This window comes from Sebastes fasciatus, chromosome 11 (genome assembly GCF_043250625.1).
Source record: "Sebastes fasciatus isolate fSebFas1 chromosome 11, fSebFas1.pri, whole genome shotgun sequence".
NCBI lineage: Eukaryota > Metazoa > Chordata > Actinopteri > Perciformes > Sebastidae > Sebastes > Sebastes fasciatus.
In genome coordinates, this window is record NC_133805.1 from 24048474 (window position 1) to 24062037 (window position 13564).

The 13564-nt window shown below is 40.9% G+C and overlaps 1 protein-coding gene across 1 annotated transcript in view; it reads left to right on the plus strand.

Annotated features, from left to right (window-relative positions):
- The window catches only part of yes1 (YES proto-oncogene 1, Src family tyrosine kinase), a 36826-nt gene that overhangs the window by 3456 nt on the left and 19806 nt on the right, over window positions 1-13564 (plus strand). The window contains exon 2 of the mRNA XM_074651686.1: window positions 12070-12360. Coding sequence (XP_074507787.1) covers window positions 12078-12360 — 283 coding nt within the window. The 5' untranslated portion in view covers window positions 12070-12077. The remainder of the gene's footprint in view (window positions 1-12069; window positions 12361-13564) is intronic.

Consider the following 13564-nt stretch of genomic DNA (forward strand, 5'->3'; position numbering starts at 1 on the left):
CGACTGGCTAGAGTTTGACTGACAGATGGTTCATCTAATCACCTGCCAAGTATTTTTTGAAAGTGCCTGCCCCTTTCCAAACAGTTTCCGACGACGGCTTCACAGATGGTTCCGTGTAACAAACCATCTGGCGGGTCAGGTTAGCGGCGTTTTGCTTCAGGTACCATTGAGACGATGAATACAATTGCAAGTAGTCCAGTTGGAGTAACAGATTGCATTCAAAACAAAGGCACAGTGAGATTTACAATTCTGGAAAGATATCATGATGTTAGTTATTGTATCAGAAAGATTGTGAGGTGAACAGGTGCCGAGCTCCTTGCTAGATGACGTCTCATTGCGCTTCAGCTGAGGTAGAGCCGGACGGCATTGCATTGGCACTCCCTCTCTTCAGGGTCATCAGGAAAATTTGAACCTGGCAACACAACGTAATATAAAATAGTTTCTACTGTGGCATCTTTCCAGAGTCGTAAAGTCCTGTGAGTATTACAAACTACATTGTTTTGGAGTCTGACCAGCCTTTAAACGCATTAATAATTCCAACTGGACTTTCTGGATCGTATTTCATGCCTCAACAACACGTCCCCACCAATGGTTTCGGTCTGAATTCACGTTAAAACCTTTCACCCCAAAGAGGTCAGTGCAGCTATGCAACCATAGAAGAACTTTCTTTACATAAAAAACAGAAACTGGAAACATTTAGATTTATAACAAGAACTGTGTGATCAGAGATTAAGTAATGAAAACCTTCCCTCCATGTTCAGCTCAGTTTCCTTACCCATCCCTATGTGCTAAAGTCTAACTGGACATAAAAGAAAACCTCAGTCGTGAACTGTAGTTACTGAATGTACACCTTTTACGAGTGCGTCAGTTTTTTCCCCAAGTGACTGCAAAGGTTACACAAGGCAGTGGCTCAAAGGTCGTAAGGCCTCTCCCAGAACAATCCAGAGTTGCATCTTATCTGATTAGTCCGAATGGTTACCGAGAGCTGAGTAATCTCGATATGCTTCATGAATGCATTACACACAAACTACATGGTAGTCAAAGATATCCCATAATACACACCTTGTTACCAGAACTACACTCAAGCGTTTTTTCAGAGCAGATGCGCTGGAATAAAGCTCAATATAGAGGGACTCTAATGGAGTAAAAAATTGGCTCACCAGACAGTGTATAATGTGGGATACAGTGTATAATGTGGGATATTCTTTTCATTTACACATATTTGACGCCACTACCACGCTTTTCTAAAACATTTTCCAATCTTTTCACTGACTGTGTCACCTTTTTCTGTTTTGCACCCATTGTTCCTCTTGGAACGCCAGGGTTTAATCAATTATTTGCTGCATTTTTTCTTTTAAGAGGTGTGTAACTTCTTCGTGCAACGCAGGCCTGTAAATCTCTTTGAGAATGTAACTGACAACTGGGTTATACAAATAAACTTGACTCAAGTACACATGTGAGTTGGCCCTTAAGGTCCTGAAACTCCAAGGCGACGGTCGTCCGTCGGGCAGTTTGGGGGCGTCGCTGAGCGTCCGTCGACCTAGCTTTTCTGATGTGTCCCGCACCGTCGGCTCTAGTCTGCCCGTGTTGGAGGTTTTTCGGCCGATTCAGCATGTTGAATCAGCGATGGTGCCCGTCGGTGAGAGAAGTCACTCTGATTGGCTGTTCAGCGCAGAACGTACGTGGTAACTGGCCGTCGGCTGTAGTCTTTGCGGTGTGTTTGAGTGCAACTTGTCGGCCAAAACAAAGGCGACATGAGGCGACGCAACAGGCGGCCTTCATCGCCGGGTTGGTGTGTCTGGAGCTTAACTAGCCACCCAACTAAACTCCTGTTTCCAGGATAATTGAAATGCTTGCTTGTGCTTCAGCTCATTAACTTTGTCTTTACCCGCCGCCATTTTCTCACGAGTGCCAGATCACTACTGTGAATGTCCAACTCTCAACAGACATGAGAAGGAAGCAAGATGGCTCACTCCTTAGCTACTTCCATCATCAGCTCTGGAAAAAACTATGTGCTTAATTATTTTTTACCGGGCAAGTGTATTACCAGATTTACTAGCCCGATGTGGTATTTTATTTGCCCCTGGCAAGCAGACATCTTTATTGTTGAGCAATGAGTTGTGTAAAACATAAGAAGAGTGCTTGAGAGGGAAGTTCAAACCCTGGCTCCTGTCTCACCTCTCCGCCAATTACTGCGTGAAGAGGACGTGAATGTCGGTTTGGAAAGTTACAGAAATGGTCGTACTCAGATGTGGGTGTCTGAAGATACAGGACCATCCAACAAGCAGTTCTGACAGAGTATACTTGGCCCTGGTTATGTGTATTGCTGGGATTTTTCCCCCCTGAATGTGGCCTGCATGCCAGCTACAGCTACAGCTACAGCTTCCCCCCCTGCAGGTCTCCACCATTGTTGTATTGGGCCCTGTGGGAAGCATCAGCCTGTGTCTTCTTAATCTGACACGGCATCACTGGCAGTCTGGCACACAGCCTCACATGTCTAATGTCCTTGGATGGGTTCTGGCTCCAGCATTTGTTTGAACACATACCACTGTCTTTTGTGTGCTCTGGTACAGTATGCCTGGAAGTAAAGTTATTCACTAATATGTGGGAGTATGTGCATGAAGTTCCTTCCATTTCTCGTCAATGCAGCCTGTTTAAAATGTCTGAATATAGTGCGTCTCATGTGGTAAAGTAAATGTGCACTTGAAGTCATCCAATGCATCCGAACTGTAAATATGCAAATTTAAACTATTTCCTAAAAAGCAATTTACAATTGTCTGTATGAGCTCGAGGCGGTATCTACTCTTCCCTTGTAGCCACCAAAAGAATGACACATATCTACCAGCTAATTGCACTGTGTGTAAAACAGACTCATTCAGGAAAACCATCTGAGTGAGGATACAATAATCTGCCTGTAATTTGATTTGCTGTGAGGTCGACTAGTTTTGGTAAATTTGTCACACAAGAATGATCATTCTCTTCACTGCAAATATTCTCACTCTTATTTCTCACTTTTTCATGGACGTTTTTTTTCTTTCCCAGGAGTCAAACATGTAATTTGAGGACATTTAAATCTGAATTAAATGCTCAATAAAGGACAGACCAGGACTGGGGGACGTTCTGTAAAGTGGTTTTGCATAAAGTTACATTTTATTAAATTTGCGCCAACAATACAATTCTCCATTCGTAAGAGCTGTGTTTTTACATCTGTTCCTGTCTGTAGAGGCTTCTGGTTGTTTTGAATATTTAATTGAAGCCCTTTGATTGATTGTTGGACCTTTTGGTTCCACCGCAGTAAGGACGGTGTGTCTGTGCCCTGATTAGCATGTGTGCTGCTCAGTGTTAGCATGTGTATGGGATTGTATAGTTCAGGGGATTGTGAGTGTGGTGAGCTCCGTGGGGGGAGCACCACAAGGTACTTTCTCTTTGCCCATAACAAAAGGTAGATGAGATGACAAAAGAATAAATGGAAAGCCTTTCTCTGGAGAGGTGGCCTTTTCTATTCTTCTCAGGGCGCCATTCTCCATGGGTGGTTCAAAGGCTGGGTAGTCGGCTGCATTTGTTATATATTATGTGGTTGTTTTTTTTCAAGGACTACTATCAGTGTTTCCCCTGAAGAGAGGTAAAGTCCCTCCCCTTCCGGTGTACCCTTCCGGGACCTTATTTCGGAAAGAATATGTATGGTAGTCAACGAAGAGAGACAAATCAAAGCCCTAGTTAGCGCACACCCCTTGCCCCTCTGCCAGGTCAAAGCAGTCAACCCAGGGGAAAAACTTTAGAAGGAACTTAGTTTAAAGGTACAGTGTGTAGGATTTGGTGGCGTCTAGTGGTGTGGTTGCAGATTGCAACCAACTCAAACAAACACAGCAATTCTTAATTTCAGTTGATTATACACTAAGGAAAACATAGTTCTGAATATTATTTTCCATTTCTGCTAACAGATCCCCCGAAATGTGACACACTGTTCCTTTAAAAAGATGACCTCGCTAATTTAATGATTTTGGAATCGGGTATGGACACATTTTTTGGGATTGGGGCAGCATCAAAATGCTAGTCATTATTAAATTCCTTATTTTGCTCCCTAGTTGCCCTTAAAGAATGAGCTGTTTAGTCTTTGTAGCAGCAAGAAAAGTGACTCATCATTAAAAACAATATCTTCTCATTGCTTTCTATTAGTGGCGTCCTTTTTGAGTTTTTAATGACTCATAAATGATATCCCTAGATCAATTCTGGATTTCGCTGTAGGCCATATCTGGTATGTCTTTAGTATGGGCGTTGAACTAGTTTGACAAGCCAGATCATGCACCAACGCTGTGGACTCGCTCAGGCTTGCGATCTATTAATGGCCATTTTAAGGAGCGAGTCCTCCGGGTGCATAATGCTGTAAATAGGAAAGGTTGCCAATCATTTAGGAAAGGGGAGTTTTTAATATATTTATCAGCCTATAATTAGATGACAGCATTTGGGAACATTAATCAAAATAGTCCCCTAAACAGAAAGTGAAACTACTGATAGCTGATGAAAGGTTTTAAAAGCTTCTGCTCATCCACACAGGAAGTGCTTTGATCCTCATCATTCTAGTTGTTGATCCGGATAGTTGGCTTCATTTTGAAAGCAGATAGTATTAACGTGACGCTCACTCTGCTGCTAGACAGAATCAGTGTACTTAACGTCATCACGATCCCCAGCAGTCTGGTTTCATCAGGATTAGCCCCGGCCTGGAGTATTTGTTCCCAGGACACAGCAGAGGATTTGAAGCATCGATACCCTCTTTAAACTACACTGACACTCTTACACCTTGTTTTCTTTCAGATCAGACATCCGTTTGCTGTAGCATTAACTCCAGGGTCAGGCACAAAGTGATTCGGACATTTGGAAACATGTAGCGGTTGACATGTGCGACCGGATGAGGTCAAAGGTGGCGGTCGTGTTTATGTTGCCTTCCTCTCTGATGTCAGTGGCTTCTACTCTGGCGTTGGTTTAGTTTGGCCTACTTAGAGATATTGCACAATACCTTTAGCACCAGGAGGTTCAAAGCACTTGACCTAGGCTGCAACTAACAATTATTTTCATTATCGATTTATCAGACAAGTATCTTCTCGACTAATTGTTGGGTCTGTAAAATGTCATAAGGCTGCAACTAATGATTTTTTTCATTGTTGATTATTTTTGTCGATTAATCGATCAGATGTTTGGTCTATAAAATGTCAGAAAATGGTGAAAAATGTCGATCAGTGTTTCCCAAAACCCAAGACGACGTCCTCAAACGTCTTGTTTTGTCCACAACTCAAAGATATTCAGTTTACCGTCATAGAAAAGTAAAAAAAAACAGAAAATATTCACATTTAAGAAGCTGGAATCAGAGAATTTAGACTTTTTTTGTATTAAAAAAGTACTCAAACCGATTAAGTGATTATCAAAATAGTTGGTGATTAATTTAATAGTTGACAACTAATCAATTAATCATTGCAGCTCTAATGTGTAATGTCAATACTAGTGAAAAAGGCCCATTACAATTTCCTTAAGCCGTAAGTGACATATTTTTCTACATATCAGAACCTTCAAAATATTGAGTTTATTATCACATAGGACAGCATCAAATCCCCAAAACTGAGCAGCTTGAACTAAGGAATGTTTGGCATTTGCTGCTGATTGATTTTCTAGCAGTCGACTAATTGATGTCGACTTATCTTCACAGTTCTACTTGAGAGAGTATTGTATTGAGATTGTGCATTTTGTTGTCCAAAATTTAGAAAAGTTGTTAAACTACCTTGTCATTGAAGAAAAAAAGTGTCTTCACTGTTGTCTGCTTCCCATTCAGGTTCTTTCCTGGCATGCTTTCTTGCCTTTTAAAAAAAATAAATTTCTTGTACTAAAACAAGAATGAACACCTACAAAATCTCAGCTAAACCTCACATATTTCGGCGGTGAAACAATAGAGAAGCCAGACAACTGAGTTCGAACTATATTGTCGTCATTTTGCACCAACTATAATGCAATTTTGTAAGGCGGAAAAACACTTTGACTGCTGAAAAGAGCAGACATGTTTGAAGCTCCATTGCATATTAACCAACTTTTAACAAATTGCCAGGACAAGTAGTGCTGCCATGCTCACACAGCTCACATGCTGCCATCACCAGCTGTTATTCTGTCTGTGGTAACAATCCTGTGAAGCGTCTGGTTTCTGAAAAGGCCATAATTTGTCTAAGTGAACTAATTCGCTGGCCAATGTACATGAGTTGGACTGAATAACTGATCGTACTTGTATTTGTTCGAAATAATATAAATTCATCTTCATCCACTTTTTTTATATTTTGAATCGGAGATGTAGACACAGTGTTTCAGCTTAACATGAAAGATGTTGCTGTCTGTAGAGTTAATTACAAAAATACTACTAGTGAACAACTACACAAAGACTAAACACGTCAACTATTGAACTGAGTCGATTGTTCATTTGCTTTTTTAACGATGACTGTTCTGTGCATATCAGTCTTGCTCGAGTTCTGCTCTTTAAATTTGCCAGTTTCTTTTATGATAATTCATCTCCATCCATCCTTCTCAACCCAGTCGTTCATACTGCTGTCTATTTCCGCTGCCTCAGCATTGGCTTTCAATCAATAACGTTTGTTCATGGGAGGAAGTCAATACACCATCCATCTCAAATAAGTATATCCATACATTGATTGTTGACCCTCATTAGGTTTAGTTGTAGCGCTGCCCTTTACAAGCCAAGGTCTCAGTAGAGATTCAATGAATTGTTTTCTTCACCAGGGGATTTGGTCTTAGTTCCAGTTTGATAGAACAAAGAACTGCCAAATCAATACAACCTTTACTATTCAGAGAGGGAGTGAGTGGCCTGTATCGCACATCTCACCTTTTTTGCCAGTCTGAGAAGCTAACATTAGCTCAAGCCACTAATATCAGGAACAAATCGGAGTCCAGATGACAAAATCGCAGAAAAACACTCTGGAGAGTTATGACAAAGTAGCTCCGCATTGAGCATAAAGTACACTAAAAAAGCTCTCAAAAACCAGTGGGCAACCTCCGGGTCTGAAAAGTGAAGCTAATGCAGAAGTGACTTAAACTGTCATTCTTTCTAGTAGCCAGCAGGGGGCGACTCCTCTGGTTGCTAAAAGAAGACAATGACCCTACTTCTCACTTGATTTATTACCCTCAGTAAACATTGTAAACATGAGTTTATGGTCTTAATTGCTAGTTTCAAGTCTTCTTCAATCCAGCATGATGTTCATTTAGTAAATTATGGACCCATTTAGAGTCAAATAGACTATAAAGCATTGTATGCTTTAGGGCGTGGCTGCCTTTTGACAGGTCGCTACCACGCCAACAACTTTAACCCTTTCACAGTGTGTTTTCAGTTCATGAAAGTTAATTGTAACATTTTGCTTGCCTAAAAGCGTTCGGTCGTACTTAGCTCCAGCCTCTCGTGTCACTTCTGGTTGCAAAAAAAACAAGATGGCGACGGCCAAAATGCCGAACTCGAGGCTTCAAAACGGCATTCCACAAACCAATGGGTGACGTCACAAGGATGACGTCCACTTCTTATATTAAGTCTATGGATTTAACCTGTCCCATCTGACTTGTTCCTGACATTAGCTGCTTGAGCTAACGTTAGCTTCTCAGACAGAATCCAGATGACAAAATCTCAATACGCAATCAAAATATGCACGTGTGTTGAGAATTCACAGAAATATGGACAGTTTTTTACACATTTACCTGCATTAGTAGATGGTTTGAAGCCTTTTTAAGCATTGCCACTCTGGGCCAAAGCTTTCCTCTGTATTCTACTTGTCCTGCCTTTTGTTTCCTGTCTTGGCTTTGTTGCCCTCCCATCCATGAATGACACAGCAGCACACACCTTTGCTACTGTTACAGATACCGCTATGTGACCTGTTACTGACGGGCATTTGAAACTATGTCGTATTATTTTACAAATGCCAGGATGTGAGTCATTGACAGTGGATCAGTTTTGGACTGGCGTGCCCATCTGTCATGCAACGGCAGCTTGTTTTATTGTGTTGTTGGAAAGACACACACACACCTGCACAGAACCACTTGACAAAGAGGCCAAAGGTGACAGAAACATGAATAAAGAGAGCAGGCTCTGTAGATGATGCTGTCAACTTATGCACATCCCAATAACTTACTCCTTCTCATAATCAATAAATGTCATGAACTTAATCTTTACAATTTAAAGAGAAGTATTTTTTCTTATTTTTCTGTTTATGTGAAGTCATTTACTCCTCGATGTACAGCAAACACTCACACATACAGGGTCTCGTATATCAGTAAGCTCAGGAGGAGAGAGCACTGACTCTTAACACCGAAGGGCTTTTTGCCCTCACAAATGTGTGTCAGTGATAGTGTGATCACAGGGGAGAGTTGAAATGGCTGTAGGCTGTAAAAGGATCTGGTTTCTAGCTTCACTGGCTTTTGTTGGGACTTGTGAAGTCATGTGAGGTCATTCGTTGGCATGCACTCTTTCTTTTCTGGATGGGAGAGTTAATATAAGCCAAGACCACCCAAAAAAGCCCTGGGCTCTAGCGTGTACAATATCATAATTATTTCTCTCCATTTATGACAGAAGCTCAATGACGAAGCATGAGGTCACGCCTGATTTATACACCAAAACATCGTCTTGAGTTCTGGATATCTGGTAATTTTCAAACGTTGATGGTTGATGATTTTTTTGGGACAATTACAGACGTAGGCAAAGTTGTTGGTAACGTTCCGTTAAAGAAAGAAACCCCACAATGGTCACTGAAATAACTTGAAACTGACAAAAGTAATAATAAATAAAAATTCACTGAAAATTAACTAATGAAAATCAGATATTGTTTTTGAATTATGGTTCAGCAGAATCATTTAAAAAAACAAACTAATGAAACTGGCCTATACAAAAATGATGGTACCCCTAGAAAAGATGTAAAATAATGTGACCATAGGGACATATTAAACTAAGGTGTGTCCTGTAATTAGCATCACAGGTATCTTCAAACTTGTAATCAGTCAGTCTGCCTATTTAAAGGGTGAAAAGTAGTCACTGTGCTGTTTGGCATCATGGTGTGTACCACACTGAACATGGACCACAGAAAGCTAAGGAGAGAGTTGTCTCAGGAGATCAGAAAGAACATTATAGACCTTCATGTTAAAGGTAAAGGCTATAAGACCATCTCCAAGCAGCTTGATGTTCCTGTGACTACAGCTGCACATATTATTCAGAAGTTTAAGGTCCATGGGACTGTAGCCTACCTCCCTGGACGTGACCGCAAGGGGAAAATTGATGACATATTGAAGAGACGGATAATACGAATGGTAACCAAAGAGCCCAGAACAACTTCCAAAGAGATTAGAGGTGAACTCCAAGGTCAAGGTACATCAGTGTCAGATCGCACCATCCGTCACTGTTTGAGCCAAAGTGGACTTAATGGAAGACAACCGAGGAGGACACCAAATCATAAAAAAGCGAGACTGGAATTTCCCAAAATGCATATTGACAAGCCACAAAGCTTCTGGGAGAATGTCCTTTGGACAGATGAGACAAAACTGGAGCTTTTTGGCAAGTCACATCAGCTCTATGTTCACAGACGCAAAAATGAAGCATCCAAAGAAAAGAACACTGTACCTAATGTGAAACATGGAGGAGGCTCGGTTATGTTATGGGGCTGCTTTGTTGCATCTGGCACAGGGTGTCTTGAATTTGTGCAGGGTGCAATGAAATCTCAAGACTATCAAGGCATTCTGGAGCGAAATGTGCTGCCCAGTGTCAGAAAGCTTGGTCTCAGTTGCAGGTCATGGGTCCTCCAACAGGATAATGACCCAAAACACAGCTAAAAACACCCAAGAATGGCTAAGAACAAAACATTGGACTATTCTGAAGTGGCCTTCTATGAGCCCGGATCTAAATCCTATTGAACATCTGTGGAAGGAGCTGAAACATGCAGTCTGGAGAAGGCACCCTTCAAACCTGAGACAGCTGGAGCAGTTTGCTCACGAGGAGTGGGCCAACATACCTGTCAACAGGTGCAGAAGTCTCATTGAGAGTTACAGAAATCACTTGATTGCAGTGATTGCCTCAAAAGGTTGTGCAACAAAATATTAAGTTAAGAGTACCATCATTTTTGTATAGGCCAGTTTCATTAGTTTGTTTTTTTAAATGATTCTGCTGAACCATAATTCAAAAACAATATCTGATTTTCATTAGTTAATTTTCAGTGAATTTTTATTTATTATTACTTTTGTCAGTTTCAAGTTATTTCAGTGACCATTGTGGGTTTTTCTCTCTTTAACGGAACGTTACCAACAACTTTGCCTACGTCTGTATAGTGAAGCTGGACTGGGTCTGTTCCAGTCAGGGCCAGTTGGTGTCGACCGTCTGGAGATTAAAAATTATACATATATGGTGTCGATTGGTTGATTTCTGATGGTTGTTAAACATGAGTTGACACATTTGAAACATGTTAAATATTTACAAATGCAATCAGCACTGTCAACATAACATAGCACTTTAAATAATGATTTTAACAAAACAGCAAACAAACAGTAAAATAGTTTATGTGGTGTATGTAAATGTTATGATTACGTTCATTCACCTCCTGCTCTTTAAGGGTCCTTATAGCCTGTATCCACCATCTCCGGTTAACTTAGTCTATTTTTTTTGCCCTTTTTATACCAAATTGCTGCATAAATTAGCAAAGCAATTCTTTTTTTTTATTGGATATCTGTCTCTGTGCTGGTTCAGGAACACAAAGAAACAAGATATAATATGTATTCTTACAGGATTTTGTAGGCTACCTAGTGATGCAAGTCTAATAACAGTCTGCTTGTCAGAGGTGTGGACTCGAGTCACATGACTTGGACTTGAGTCAGACTCGAGTCACAAATTTGGACTTTAGAACCAATGACTTTTGACTTCACTTGGACTTGAGCCTTTTGACTTGAAGATGGTTGAAACCTTACCCCAAGCCCAAAGATTAAAAAGTATGTTATTTATAAAGTATGTGCGTGAAGACGATCAGCTGCCCGGTACCGCAGGTAACTCCGACAGCGTCGGAGTTTTTGGGTTTATTTACTTTTTGAAAGATCATTCATTGATTTGTTTGGAAAGAGGATTTACTTGTAGGGGGAAAAGCTTAACTGAACAAACTGAATTTCTATCTTTTGGTGTTTATTGCTGAAAAAGTGGTGTGTTTGTTTGCTGATCAGTACACTGGACTCTTTGTTTTTGATGAATATTATTGGGTCTTGAATTTGATTATCTTACCCTTAATTCCCCAGATCCACTTTGTTTGAACCAATCCGACAGCTGGAGTTGCAGGAGAGAACCATGAATAACTAACGTTGCGTTACTGAGCGCCAGTTACTACTACTAAAATGGCATTGCATTTGGGGCAAGAGCGCATTATGACTTCTTTACGACTCAGAACTCAAAGTTTAGGACTCGGACTTGAGTGCAAAGACTTAAGATTTACTTGTGACTTGCAAAATATTGATTTGGTCCCCCCTCTGCTACCTGTTGTTCAGTGTGCTGAAGTCATCGATCAGGACTAAAGAAATCTGAGTATGTTGGTGGAGATAGTTGGGGAGGTCTAGATACAGGTTTCAATAATCTCTGTCGCTAGCTTTAGCCACTTTTACAACTGGCGTCTTTTGCATTTTATATTCAGATTATATCTAAATTCACACATATTTATTATATTTTATTTACTGTCTGAATTTTTGTCTTGCTTGATTTGCACGCCTTTCTTTATTGAATTAATTCAAATTTTACAAAGCTCCTATCGGAGCAATACTGCATTCCTAGGTTATAGTTCATATCTTATGTGTGTATCTAATCACTTCCAGAGAGGTTTTGTATCAGAGGATTTATTTCCAGTTGGGTTTTGTACTAGTTCATCACAATCTGTAAGCCAGAACTTGTGTTCAAGTTCAATCTGAGACGTGCGACAGTAGACACTTCAAATGGCATAATCAATGTAAAAGCAGCCAAACTCAAACTGTAATTGGAAGATCAAACTCCAGTTAATCAGATCTTCCTTCTCCTCCCTGCAGGCTTGACGATGGGTTGCGTCAGGAGTAAAGAGGACAAGGGCCCGGCGCTGAAGTACCGACCCGACAACTCCAACGCCACGCCGCTCAACAACCACCTGGGCCACTACGGGCCCGACCCCACCCTGATGGGTCACTCGCCAGCTATGAAGACGCACAACAACAGCTACAACAGTCACGCCGCCTCCCTCACGCCCTTCGGTGGGGCGTCATCTATCATGACGCCATTTGGCGGGGCCTCCACCTCCTTCACCTCAGTGGCTGTGAGCAGTCCCTTCCCCAACATCATCACAGGTCAGTTTGTGGAGAAGATTCAAGGCTTCAGAGGGAGACACAAGGGAATCTGCATAACTGAGAAAAAAAAATGCTTTGAAGGTTTCTCAACATGAATGAAACGTCCTTAATTATTCACAAAAAATTCAAATAACTTTCATATCCCGAGCCCCTTCAGAGAAGAAACAGCTGTTTTTAATTGAACACAAAATGAAGGGTAAAAATGTGCTCAACTAATTTGCAATCCTAAAAACATGTTTCCTCTGCCATTTCCTAACTTTTCATTCTGTTGTCATTACGTGTAAATCAGTGTACAACTCGAGAATAAACTCTGCTGAACATTTGTTATGCGCGGGGCGTTATGAGCAGCAGATGTTATGCAAAGTAGACATTTGAAATGAGTCAGCCGAAACATCAAGGCCAAAGAGAAACCCCAAAATAGGTCTGTAATATGGGAAGCAACGCAGTGGGCATGGCGTCTCCGGCGCCAAAGAAAACAATTACATGCACTGAATGCAATGGATTTAGTCGTGCACAAGTTTTTATTTGCAATTATAGTTTGCTTCGAAGGACTTTTTGATTATTTGTTGGTAATGAAATGTCTCAGGTGGTTAACACATCACAGATTGGATGGGTAAATTATGCAGAAAACGTACACAACAAAGAATGATGCTTCCTCCCAAAGCACACACACACACACACACACACACACTCATCCCTCAGTCCCTCAGTCCATGTCTCGCTCTCTCCAGGAGGATAATCTGGTTTGAGGGGCTGCTGCAGATCTAATCCTGCCCGTTCAATTTCCTCCTCAAGATAAACATATCAGAGTCCTGTTGTCTCTCTGCTCTCTGTCTCTTCAGACCACAAACAAATCAACTCTTTTCATTACATAAAAGAGATAAAGTGACATCAGTTTGATTCACTGACTTGAAGTGATGCTGCAGAGTTTGTGAAAGGAATATCCTGTTTTTCTCTCGTGGGTTCTCAAATTGAATCAAAGTTAAGGGAACTGGGTGTATTTTTATAAGGGCTGTCAACGTTAACGCAATAATAACGCAAAATCGTTTTAATGGCACTAATTTCTTTAACGCAATCAATCTTTCGGAGGTTTTACTGGGATCAGTTTTAAAGCTAGAGTGAAGATACTAGTGTCATATGAGACTAGAAAACCTAAGGAATCCATTGGTACCAACCATGTCATACTAGCTTGTTGCAAAGGAGG